The following is a 14,252-nucleotide window of genomic DNA, read 5'->3' on the forward strand; positions in this document are numbered from 1 at the left end:
CTAAATGGAATCTCTTATTTTCTTAAGAAAAAGATAACTTGTGTATTTATTTATTAATATGAAAGTGTAATACAAAATCTAAGTTTTAATCACATACCACTAACCAAGTATAATTCTTATCCAACATTGAGAATTTTGTTACCATTACATACTTTTTAACATGTCAATAGATGGATTATAAGGACCAATTCAAAAATGTCTAATCTATAAATAATAAGTATTACTTCATATTATGTCAACACAATGAAAAGATAACATTAAATCATGCAAAATTGGTATTTTCATGTAATATTAGTCCAAATATGTCTATTTTAAACATTGTTAGAGACAGCATGAAATGGCAGAACCACACTTACCTCCTAACATCTAACATTTTTTTCTTTTTTTATAGTTAATGTCTTTTATGAGTGGAACAATTTTAATAGAAACAGTTCAAAATAAGTGATAAAGAAGTTTGCATTTGATATAATATGCAAAAGAGATGAACCAATTAGACTGCTTGTGATGATTACAAATCTCATATTTGGGGTGTTCAAAATTTTTAGCTGCAAAATATTTTCTAGCAGTTCCAGTATTAAAGCATTAATTTTTTGATCATAACTAACAAACTGATGTTTAGTACAATGAATAAAAAAATGTCTGTAATACAATGCATGGCTTATACTTATGTGTATAACTTGAAATGACAATGTTGAATATTAGTGCACTCAATATTAATATTTGGCTTCAAAAAAACTGGAAGGACCTTATAGATGTGTAATTCATTCTCTGTTGTGTTTGGAAGTTTCTGATTATGCTTGCACAGAAAGCATTACCACATTCAGTTGACACTATAAATAGTGCAGTGTAGTTATAATGGGATGTTTCTAAACACTGACAAACATTTTTGTATTAGTTTCTTTTTCCCCAACTTTTCCACGCTTTCTGATAATATATACATTTTTCAATCTGTTTTTAGGTACTGGAAAATGGAAACTTTAGACCTTATATAAAACTCATGATATAAAAGCATTCATCTTTCTATAAGTACACAACAGAATCACAAACACTGGTATGGTATTTAATAAATTAGAACTTTCTGGTTAGACGCTCTATCAAGAACTACTGTAACAAGTGGTATACAAAAGTGCATCAACAAAATTTATTTGTTAAGTAACTTATACCAAATTTGTACTATTTTACAGTTATTAATTTGCCATTTCTATCAATAAAAGTATCTGTCAGTTTTGTTTCACTCTTTCTGCTGTTTGTTTTTGGTATCACAGCCTCATTCCATGCAATTTTTAAATATACTGTATAAATTTACTTTTAGAATATTAAATAAATATTCAACTCTTTCCATGTTGGACTCATAGCACAAAATTGAATTTTCCAAGTGAGAAAAATAGTCCCTAATTTTACCATAACAATTCTAAAAATATATTAATTAAAAGTGTAAGTCATCATAAAGTATCCCACCACAATGCTGTAATGCATGATGTTTTATCTTTGTTCCACCATCACAAACAATAAAAATGCTAACCTGCAATTCAAGTACAAAAAAAAACTCACTGTAAGTTGATTTTAATTTAATTATTTTTTAATATAATCAGTAAAAAAAGTTACTTTTCTTACCTGTATAAGAGTAAGTTGATCCCCATAAGACTGTATAACTTTTGTAGTGGGTTCATGACCACAATCCTGACTAACTACAATTGGAAACTGTTCTTTTGAAGGCCTGTACCTTTTCAAAACAGAAAAAAAAAACAAGTTAGTTGAAAATAAAGCTTAATATGGACTGTTTTTTCACTATTTTATTTAAGTTTTTATTTGGAGGACCCATAATACATAAAAGGGAAATTTTTACAGGAAAATAATGTACTTAGGTTTCTATAAGGATAACAATGATTCTTCATTTCTATACATTTTATAAGTTTGATGGATAAATTAAAATGGGGCCTCCAGTAATGTGTGTGAGATAGAAAGCATAATCAGATAAATCAATACCATCTGACACCCCAATTTTCTTGGATGTAGTAAACGTTTTTACTCACCCACTCAAATTATAGTATCATCACTGACAGTCAAGTAACAATTCATTTTATTTGCACTTTAAATAACATTCTGTCTCTAATGCTGTACATCAACTGAACTTAAATAGTCTTCTAAGGCATTTCTATATGAAGGCTACAACTTTGATTCTTTATGAAATTACTAGTTTTTCTCTATCATTAAAAAACCCTGAAAATCTTTTGCAAATTATTACATTATTAAAAGATATTATTCTAATCGTAAACTAAACCTGTTTACTTATGGTTCTTCCATAGCTAAAAATATTTTGTGACTTAATTATAAATTATTGAATTTGGTTGCAGAATACAGTTCAATGCAAATAAAACTTACTTTAACAGCTGGTCTAGATTTCTTTTAATCGTTATTCGGTTGCATGAAAAAACTAATACACCAATTATTGGGCTTGGTTTAATTGATGTACTGTTGCCTTCCTTGATTATTTCTTCAAACTTGAAATCTTTTTCTTGAGCAATATTTTCTATAGAAAAGATGTTGCCAGAAGCCTCAATTTAAATATTAGTTTAAAAAAAAAAAAGAACTGGTTTTAAAAGTGTTATCACATATTACAGAGAAAAATACTGTATTACATTTCATACAGAAAAAAATATTTGTGTTTCTAAATACACATACAAAAACTTGTGTGCAAATTACTTCACTATTTACGAGTTAAGAATCATGCAAATCTGATCAGGTATGATAGAAATATGGAGAAAATAACAACAGAGCTTTTTTTAGTCCAGTGTCATTCTACCCAAGGCAGGGAGTATTTTACTTTATCCTAATTATGAATAATGAAATATGGCCAAAATGTCCTATTACTGTATAATTCAAGATAAAATAAAAAAAATTGTAAACAATACTAATGATCATCAAACAATCAGTAAACATTTTCATGTATACTTTATGGTGATAAGAAAGACAGAAGAAAAATAAACTGTTATTTTATTATGCATACTAACTGGTAGTGCATTTCCATTCTGCAGAATATAGTAAGTGGTAAAAGAACATACAAGTTCATTTCAATGCAAATAATGCAGGTAGTCAAGAAACATGTAAATGTATAACCTATTGTTTATAATTAATGTTTGCCAAGGAATAAACACACATGCAAGTTTTTAAAAAATTTGCAGAAATTAATTATGTAGGAATAGTAATGCCAATAACTACAAAAATAAGGTAGGAGTGAATAAAAATAAAAAATATAAGTAACCAGTACGTAATAGGTTATTCTTTATGACGAAAAACCCACTAGAAATAAAAATGTATCTCGCAAACTCTCTCTGTTATCCTGAAGATGACCTAGGAAGGTTGAAATGTTGTTCTCTGCTTATCAATAAAAGTGTTAATACCCACACCAGCCATTCTGAGATAATCTTACAAACTTATGGTTATTAGCCACTGTAAAACTGTACAGCACTATTCAGTTTAAATACTTTTATTCAAACCTGAATTCATGCAACTGACAGAAATTCAACATTTAGTTGAAAACAAAAGTTCTTAGAAAGATTTGATTACTATGCACTGACTTCTGTATGATTTTTGTGTATTTATCCTTGTCTTGTTTATGCACATTTTAGCATTACCATCATGTTTACTTGTATAATGCAGTGATAACATCACATCAGTTTCATCATTTCTTCACTGCACTTGTAGAATGGCCTCAGATATTAATATTATACCATACAACAGATTATTAATCATCACTGGTCATAATTGTGATTTCTTGGGACTTACTGTTTAGGAACCTACAATAAGGAAAGAACAGATGAAAAATGTATGGCTGTATTATCCCCTATCCTTTGGGCTCTGCCATCCATACATCATTTTACATTTACAAAATGTTTTGTGACATTTTTTTGCACCTGACTGAAAGTTAGTGAATGTGTGTAATAAAATTTAATATGTTATTTTATTTCTTCACACCTAATATAGGAGTTGGCTACCTGATGGTAAATTATATAGAGTACAAATCACTGAGTACTCTACACATTACAGTCATCTAATGCTCATCTATTATTAGCTAGTAATTCTTATTTCACCCTATATTTAAGTTCGTTTAAAAGAATATCAGATATCTGTGAAAAAGACAACTTCAAGAGGTAATGATGACATTGTTTACTCTAGAATTATAACTCTTTAATGTTTATACTTGAGCACTACCATGTTTAGTAATAGCCTGTTCCTAAACACTTAAGCTTTTCTGTCATACTAAAGCCACTGCTCAATAACAGCAGTCAGATGCTCAAATAAGATTACAATTCAGCTTGAGCAGTTATTTGTAAGCATCACAGAGTAATATACTGAATGCAGCAGTCATTTTATTTTTGGCCCATCCATACATACTAAGCATTGAAATGCTTAGTAACAATGTACAGGTAAACATTTAGTTTAAAGTGTAAAAATAACACACAAATTATGATAAAATTTTTTATATTCTACCAAATTTTCAGAAGCTACAATTCACCATTGTATAAACTAATAATAATAATTTCTATTGGTAAATACTTGGTATTATGAAAAAGAATGATAGGATTTTGTTTAAAATGGACAGTTACCAAAATTTAAACTTGATTTTTCAGTTTTATGAGGCACCTCCACAGCACCTATTTCGTAAAAAATTACTTTATTCACAATCATTCTAGTCTAATTATACAAGTGAAACATACTGCCATTTGTACAGGGAAAAGGGAAGACTACAAAACAAAATATTTTGCAAGTTATAGAAGGAAACTGAGATAAGAAAATAATACTTAAATTAATTCCTTATCCTGAACTGTTTGCAACTGATGCAAAATATCAGGACAATATTATAGCTATTGTATGCCTAACAGAAATTCATAGTAACTATTCAAAAACAAAAAGAAGTGAATGTCCATATATAATTTTGGTTCATGTAAAAAAAAAAAAAGGTAAAACCTTATTTTTTGAAGGTGATTGAATTCAATATGATAAAAGATTAGTAAATTCAGATTTTACATAAATTTGAAGTTATTGAAACTAAAATTTACAGATCAGGAAGGAACGGTTGAGACTTGTATATGGTGATAAACATCTTTTACTCAAATGGCAAGATGATCATATTCAGTGTTCAAGTAAACTTACCACAGGCAAAGCATTAGAAAAAGGTGCAAAAAAGCAACAAGTGTCACTTGGAGGATGATTTGTAGTGTGAAAATATAGGAGCAAATAGGTATGAGGAAAATAACATTCACTGTGTTCCAGAAATAGCTTTCCTACACTGAATTTAAATAAAATCACTATTGAATAAGAGGTTAAGATTTTTGACAATCTTGCAGTATTTGTCATGAACTGTACAGTGACAATACTGGTAAGAAACATGTCTATTGTCAGTTGAATAATTTCACTTGATCAATAAGAGAAGGATATTTGGCATTCTTCATCAGGATAGTGATAGCAAGCCAGTAACACATCTGATGTCAGCAAACATACAATGCCAAACTAAAAAATGTTTGTTTCAGCAATTAAAATAAAGTGTTAGCTTTAACAGCATTTTATTTCTTTATATTAAGTCATATGGGCAATACAAGTTTTGCAACAGCACACATGCCATCTTTGCAGAAAGGTATTACAGAAGTGAATTGTTAAATAACATAACACAGATATCAGTAATCAAATGAGTATTTTCCTGTAGGGATAACCAGATACCTGCATAGTTTTATATGTCACTAATGTCTAGTGATCAAACATGTTTTGTTATCCAATCTGATGATAAAGATGTACTAGTGTTTTTGTTTTGTTATTATGCTCTTAGAAGTATCGCAGTTGACAAGTATATGCATAAAGGAAAAACAACATAAACAGATAGGCCTACTCATAAAAATGCTAGAAGATTAGGAGTTAATGTATATAAACGTCTACCTATTGTACATGCACTAAACAGATGTCACAGCATATTTTATGCATATCAGATGGGTTAAAACACAGCAATGAATGTCCTAAAGAAACATCAACATGATGTGAAGCAATTTCCTTCATCTGATGACAAGCTAGATGTGAGTGATGATTTTATAAATAGTAACAAGAAAATTTGCCCTGATACTGCAAAGCAACAAGAAGGAAAACAAACAATGATGGAACTTCAGTATGTCATAGTCACAAGAACATACAATTCAACATCCAACTCATATCCGACAAAGGATGTGTACTTTTAACAGAAACACTGCTGCAATTACCAGTTATACACATGGTATTAAAAGTACATACCAAAAATAAACATTTCAGGTCTCCTTGCTCAAAGATGGTTGTGTTTTACGAGTGAGAGATAGCCCAAGAAAGTTCAAGCCTTAAAACATTTGTTTTGTATAACTACAGAGTCCAACATAAGGCAGTGACATCAGTGATTACCTGCTGGACTGCCATTTATGGATAATTTAAATGCTATGTGTAGTGTTCAAACGAATCACTGATATGACAGCTGTTCAATTAGTTAAATTTATGTTAACAAATAGTCAAAACATCTAGACTGTAAAAATAGCAATCAGGAGTAATCAAATGCCATAGGGAATACAAACAATTCTCAATTTAGAAAACATGAACAAAATGTGAGAATTCTTGTTTTACCAAGATTTTTTTCAAAGATATTGCTTATACCCCTTATCCAATTGCAGAAGAATTTAAAAAGAAATGTTTATCAGTAAACAAATATTAATCATCCAGTCTTACCCTTCAACTCTGGTTGACATCATAGGGTGTTAGTGTATGCAACTGTGGTTGTCATCATATGATGCAAATATTTTTTAAGCAACATTCTGAATGACAAAGCTTTGTGTGAGGGGTGGTAGGCAGATTTACACAAGCTGTAAACAAGAAGTTAATTACTATTAATGTTAAATGGCATATCAGAGTTTATTTGTTCAATATTGCCATTTTTAATGCATTTTAAGTTAGGATCGTTTGGCATTAACATCTTGCATTATGTTGTTAAAATGCCATCCTCCTATCTTTAAAATAATATGACATGACTGTAATTATGAAATAAATTATCAGAAACATAGTAAATCTTGCACATTTCAATCCGGATATTTACAGTTTAAACCATATGTGCTGGTGGCTCACTAAACCTATCTCTGTGGATGTACATTGCTGTACATCAAACATTTTGTGAAAATATACTTTCTAAGAATATCTTTGCCTATATCATAAATTAACTGGTCTAAGCCCACCCACTTCCAATATAACTGAAACAATTATTAGTAGTATTATGAAGTGAAACAATCTCTAGTTTTAGGATTATTAACAGTAAATATATTACACGCATTTCTGATTTTTGGCTAACATCTTATTTTGTATTCATTAGTCCACCCTAGTTTATACCACTTATCTTTTGTGAGGCCCATTCTGGAAACAGATTCAAATCTTAAAAAAATCAAAAAAACCTACTAATAGAAATGTTGTGTTTAACATAGGAAAACAATGTGTGCCAGACAAGGGTAAGATGATGATACTTTAACATCTGATTATTTTGTTGTACAATCTTGCTATCTACTGCAAACAATTATTAACCTAAAGATGACCTAAGAAGGACAAAATGTTGTTCTGTACTTTATTTTAATACCTACACCAGATATCTTGAGAATACATTTTTACTTCAAATGGGTTTCTAGTCATCACGAATAAACCCAACATATTTCTATTTACAAGAGAAACATGATATTAATACTGTATATTCATATATTATTGTATATTGACACAGCATGCATATTTCACTATGTGCTAAGGCCTTCTTCCATTGGTACAATCAATAAAATGGAATATTAGCCTAAATAACAAGAACAATAAGTGTTAAAGAAATTTCTTCTGGAAACTTACAACACTGCAATGGACAAAGGACCCTTGATAACACTATGTAAAAACAATGTGGTATAAAACCTGTGTAATGAGTGAAACTGAATATAAAATAGATGTAAATAAAAATTCACAAGTGATTTTGCAGTAGAAAACTTAAATGTTTGAGAAAAAACTTAAAAAAAAACAATGATTTGGAAAAGATATACAAATTTAACAATATCAATTCAAAAAGTTTGGTGGTTTATAGCACAAAGCACTAGGCTATCTGCACCAAACATTCAGTAAAAAGTTAATATTAAAGTAAAATTATTAAAAATCATAAAAGGAAATAAAGATAAAACAAAACAAAGTTCAATTTTTGAATTAAGAACATAAATAGCATTAAACCCAATTTTTACATCTAGTCTAACAGCAGTAAGAGAAAAATTACAGTAATAAAAGTTGTAAAGGACTTTCTGTAACATAAGTGTAATTATCATAACTCGCCAACAAGACTAACATGCAACTTCAAAAACTACCGTTAGTCACATGAAGTTGGCCTTTCCAGTCCTGATTTTGAGTTATTTGACATTATGGCAATTTTCTAATTTCAAATTGAACTAGATGTACTTTGATTCTTAAAAGGAAATCACATTAAAATAGATCTAATATATAAATTAAAAAGTTAAGTAGCATTAAAAAGGTTAATGGCCTTTAAAAAAACTAAAAACATCACCAAGGTGGACAGTGTCACCATCACCGATAACACTGTCTAACGTTATGGACAAACCTCGGGACAGAACATACTTAAAATGGTGCCGTCCTTGAGAGTCTAATGGTGACAAAAACTTAAAATGCAACTTATTGTGATCTGAGTGTTATACAAACTACACACTGGTGCATCAGTTCCAGATAAATGAAAACGATAAATTAAAAAACTGTGACCAATGCGTTGCCTAGTTAGAACAACTTCCTCTTTTCGATCCTTACAGAAGCAAGATGGACAAAGTCCAATATAGGGTTTTATTTGGAAAAGCTTGTTTTCCCGTTGCTCACTCCAAGTCGACTGCCAGCTGGCACGGAGCCAAGCCTTGAATACAGGACCATAGTTCATGTATGGGACAGGCACAGTGGTGAAAGTGCTAGAGCAGATAGACTTAGCTGCAGTGTCGGTGAGCTCGTTCCCACGAATACCAACATGACCCGGGTATCCAGAAAAACTGGATATAAGTAGATGTTAAAGAAAAATGAGCCAGTCGGTTTTGAATATCAGCGAGAACAGGGTGTGAACTAACATGAAATGATTCCAGGGCTAGTAGAGAACTAAACGAGTCAGAATAAATAGTGCAGTTGGAGTACTGCTCAGCTTCTATGTGATCCAGGGCAAGAAAAATGGCATACAGTTCAGCAGTGAACACAGAAGCTGTAGAGGATATTCTGCGTGCAACTGCCGAACCACAACAAACCATGGAAGAGCCCACACAATTACCTGACTTAGAACCATCTGTATAAGTAGGAATAGAAGGATGGTCTGAAAGATGTTCAGCAAATAACAAACAGTATTTCCAATTGGGAGTGTCTGCTTTTCTCAGATGACTTAAGGATAGGTCACATATGGGGACTGTATTGAGCCATGGTGGGATGGGCTGACCAGTGGATACAGCAATGTTATCCAAAGACAGACCCAATTCATCCAACTGCACCTGAAGACAAAGACCAAAAGGAGCAGATTATCTGTTCTGAAAAAGCATGTCCCACCGAGGAAGGAAAACACAACCCTAGATGGGATGCTTTGGTAAGAAATAAAGTTCTGAAGCATATAGTAAAGGCAGTTGCAAAGGGTGGAGGTGCAAAGAAGGTTTATGAGACTTTATGTATTAGCTCTGAACTGGGAAAGTATGGAAAGCCCTGATGCAGAGCTGAAGTCCTTGATGATGCACGAGATCCAACATCTTTAAGGCCAAGGTCCTGACAGAGCCAATGATCCATAGTCCAGTTTTGATCAAATAAGAGCACAATATATCTTTAGCATAGAACATTGATCTGCTCCCCAAGTGGTGAAGGATGTTCAGTGCTCTTGTACATTTGACCCATAGTTGCTTGATGTATGGTATAAAGGTCAGCTTGTGGTCAAAGATAAGCCCCAAGAACCAAAGAAATCAACTTCACTGACACAGAATTCAAGATCAGAGTGAACACCCCATTGTTAGCAAAAGTGCATGCAAACAGTTTTAGAAAGAGACAAGTTAAAGCTGTTTGCCCATGGTCCACTTCAGTAAACCACTGAGAGCAGTCTGTAGCTGCTACTCAATATACCTTGTGTTCAACTAATGACATGGAATGTGAAAGTCGAAGACATAGAGCTTGTTTGCAACAGTAAGAGAGAGTTGTTCAGTGATGGCATTAACTTTATATTGAAAAGTGTGACACTCAAAACACAGCCCTGAGGGACTCCAAGTTCATGTAGAAAATAACAGGAAAGTATCGAACCCACATGAACATGGAATCACCTGTCCATTAAAAAATGACTGTATTAAAGGTGACTGTATCAGCAAGTTTCAGAAATGTTTCCTGTAAGGAAAGACATACAAGATGGGAGGAAGCAATCGGTGTTTTGATGTCATCCAGAGTAGAACGTAAACCTTCAGAGTTTCATTGTATCAAGATAGCCATTTTTATTTATGTGTGGAGAACCCTTCTGTTTAGGACCATGTCTTTTTTCTTTACTGTCTTTATTCAAGGGAGGTCTATCGACCTCCATGGATCCTGCACTGGGTCAATTGGGCAGGTCTTTGATGTTGGAAGAGGATTCCAGCAACTGAGGATGTGAACAAATGATCATTTTTCATCTTGGGGTGGGAGAAAAAGATGTACTCAAGGAAATGCCCATACCTGGAACCAAAGGACATAGATCTTGAGGTTTGCTGGAATGTATGTTAGGGACAGAGATGGGTGTTGAAGTTGATTCATCAACTTTTTAAACCATGGAGGTTAAAAAAACTTCATTTCATTTGAGAACGATTCTTTTAGAGGAACAGAGAGATCTGTCTGCACTCCCACAGTAGTAGTGGAATGAAGTGCAGCAGCATATGTCTGAGATGAAGTGGTGGACAGCAACTTTCAAGCCTCAGAGTAAGTAATGTTTTGTATCATTTTCAAAAGGTGCACCTCTTTTTCTTCCAACCATTTAGGGTAAGAATGAAAGTAGGAAGGGTGATAGCCATTGCAATTAATGCTATGAGGGTCCATTCCACACTCATAGGCATCATGGTCCTTGTCACTACAATGAACACATGCCAGGAAACCATGACATGATGTCTTCGAGTGACCAAACTGCTGACACTGGAAACATCCGAGAGCGTTTGGAATGTATAGCTGTACCTTGCAATTAAGATAACCTGCCTTGATGGTGGCAGGTGGATGTGGTGATGTAAATGTCAGAATGAGAACACTGGTCAGCATCATAATTCCATCTTTGCAATGGAGGTACGCCTCACTACAGAAACACCTTGGGTGGAGGGTTTGAGAAAACTACAGATGAGTGTACTTTTTATCTTTGTTACCTGAGTAACTCATTTTTGAACTTTTCACATCCATGCAAATACATAGATTATCAACAAAAATATATAACAGCAAGAGTATGATGAAAATAAAATTGATCATAGAGCAGCAAAACATAACTTTAGAAAATGGAACTTTAAGTAGTATGAAACAAAAAATAACAGTATTAAAGCTACACTGTATGTTTATGTCAGTAGATTTAATTATCTTTTCTACTGAATAATCTCACATACTAATAACTTTTACTGATGATTAAAAAATGTTTTTAGAGGATAATGGACAAAATCATTACAACTTTTGTTCATGAAAAACTTCTGATTACCAAATGAACACCTTTGCTTCAAGAGTTGATAAACAAAGTTAATAAACTAGGGTTCTAAAATAAGACCAACTCATGTGATAGCAATAAAGTTAATACTTATGACATTAGTATTTGCTTTACCATTCTATATTCAGTGGAAATTATAAAAAAGACAGGCCTTGGCAGACGCTTTTTCACTTGACCCTAAATAAGTAGCCTGCATTCTAGGATGCAAAACTTTGGAATGGAATTTTTTGTTTTGCAGGCATTTCATTATAGATTTTTTTAAAAAATTCATAATAATAAACTAACTTTTCTCTAAAAAATTTTAACATCTGAGAACTGGTGGACAAAATAAACGTGAATCCTTTAAGTGTCTAACATCAGTTAATAAAATGTGTTTAATAATTGTAATAAAGTATAACTTCTTGGTTGATTGTAAATTGTTGAAAATTTTGTCACCAAAATATAATAAACCAATTTTTAAACAATAAAAGGTTTGACAATCAACTTCTGTCAATCCATATATATAAAACAAAATGAATCACAGCTTATTTAGTTTATACATCTTTCTAAAATTATCTATAAAAAAAAGAAACCTACAAGTATAACTCTTCATAAAACAATTTTCTTACTTCTCTACAAATCATAAGATACATAAAGTTTTAACCAACATTTTTAAATAATGTACTCACTTATATCTTAAAAAGATATGATTTAACAACTTACTCTTCTTCAAAGAACGTAGTTTTATCAACAGTTCTTCATTTGATTTAAGCTGTTTTTGTAGTTCTAGTTCCAACAAGTCTAATTGATCATTCAACTTTAAGGAACGATGCACCTGAAAATATATTTATTTTAATATTAACTTCTAGTGAATGTTGTAGTTACATTCAGATCATTCACTTATTGAAAAGATGTAAAAACTGAATTAAGCCAGGCCATATAGCAAGAAAGTGAAGTATTTCTTTATATAACTCATACTAAGCTTTCAAATGAAAAAAAAAAAGCAAGCTACAAAAATGAGCAGTTTTAAGATAATTTGCAAGCCCTGTTTGCTACAAGACTACATGATTTTCAGAAAGTCAAATTATAGCAAAGGTTTTACGTTTCACAGGTCTTGCTTGTTGCTTGGACAAAAGTCCTCAAATATACTACAAAGTGTCTCCAATATAACAAATTACATTTTTAAAATTACACTGAGATGTGATTCAAATTTAAATCATCATTATTAATTTTATTATGTAATCATCTAATAAAATATAAATAATAACAAAAAAATCAACCAGATAAGATCAATTTTACTACACTAATATACATACATTACAACCCTATCCAGTATTTCTGCTGTCAACCTACATGCCGCAGTTCAATACAACTTGCACAAATAATTAATAAACAGTATTAACTTTATTGCACACTTGAAAATCAGTTCCATCTGAAGAAAAATAAGGTTACATAGACTATCTTAACAATGTAGCAAAATGAATATGAATAAATGAAATAAACCAATAAAAAATTATATAAATATGTTTATATTTTTGGCCCATGTTGCAGTAATAAATTTAAATACCTTATAGGTTTCAACAAATGATGTATCTTCAGATGTTTCTGATTATTTTCAATTCACTTATTATGCTAATAAACCCTTTAAAATAATTAAAAGCATTATATTACAGCATCAACATTCCAAATTTTCCCAAAGGAAATTCCCCATATCTGTTGTCTGAGGTTGTGCCTCTGACAGTAGCATTAGCATCACCACATTGAGTTTCCAAGAGATGATGGTTGCAAAAACAATACATCAGTGACTTGCACAGATCTCCTATTAAGTAAATTTTTCATTTACCAAACTCTCATCATTTAAACATTTCCACTGCAGATTAAAACCTAAATCTATGTCAGTTTACTGTTTCAGTTGTTTTATTTTAAAATTCAACACATGTGGATGTGTTAATAAATTGTGTTAGAAACATTCATGCTCATGACTGATACCTGATTGTCACAACCTTACAAAAAGTACTTAATCTGAAGGTTCTCAATATATGCTAGAAAATCAGTGAGAAAATATAACTAAATTCCTTTGAGAAAAACCTCTTTCCTAATAAAATGAGAAACCTTTCTTTAGTATTTACACAAGTTTCACTTATAAATTTTATGGTTAGAATAGCAAAATTTGCATTAAAAGATTCCCTGTAATGATATCAAACACAAAAGAAAATGATAGTTAAATATGATTTAAAAGATTTTATTAATGCAATATTTTGATAACAAAATAGTGTTCTCTCAGCAATAGAATTCCCAGAGTTGAGAAGTACAAGGTTCTTAACCTATGTGAGGTAAAATGACAAGAAACATTTCTGAATTCAATAGTATTTCCTTTAAATTAGCTTGGAGTAAAATATGGAGAGAAATGAAGGTTAAAAGCAATTATCTACTTATTTCAATTCCAAGTATATTGATTCATAAATGCAAATGGCAACTAAAATTACCTCCTATTCTGGATTATAAAGCAATGTAAAGTACAAAATTTTAGCATTTTGAAGGGGCA

The 14,252-nt window shown here is 31.4% G+C and overlaps 1 protein-coding gene across 20 annotated transcripts in view; it reads right to left on the reverse strand.

Annotated features, from left to right (window-relative positions):
- LOC143249158 (alpha-1,3-mannosyl-glycoprotein 2-beta-N-acetylglucosaminyltransferase-like) overlaps positions 1-14,252 on the reverse strand; it is a 101,684-nt gene that overhangs the window by 43,809 nt on the left and 43,623 nt on the right. For all 20 annotated transcript variants that reach the window (XR_013027608.1, XM_076498585.1, XM_076498591.1 and 17 more), the window contains 3 exons: positions 12,431-12,542; positions 2,383-2,530; positions 1,615-1,723 (listed from right to left, as the gene is read on the reverse strand). Coding sequence is in view for 19 of the 20 variants with exons in the window: in XM_076498585.1 (XP_076354700.1) it covers positions 1,615-1,723; positions 2,383-2,530; positions 12,431-12,542 (369 nt within the window). In the remaining variant the exon portion in view is untranslated. The remainder of the gene's footprint in view (positions 1-1,614; positions 1,724-2,382; positions 2,531-12,430; positions 12,543-14,252) is intronic.

Source organism: Tachypleus tridentatus, chromosome 4 (assembly GCF_004210375.1).
Source record: "Tachypleus tridentatus isolate NWPU-2018 chromosome 4, ASM421037v1, whole genome shotgun sequence".
NCBI classification, from domain to species: Eukaryota; Metazoa; Arthropoda; class Merostomata; order Xiphosura; family Limulidae; genus Tachypleus; species Tachypleus tridentatus.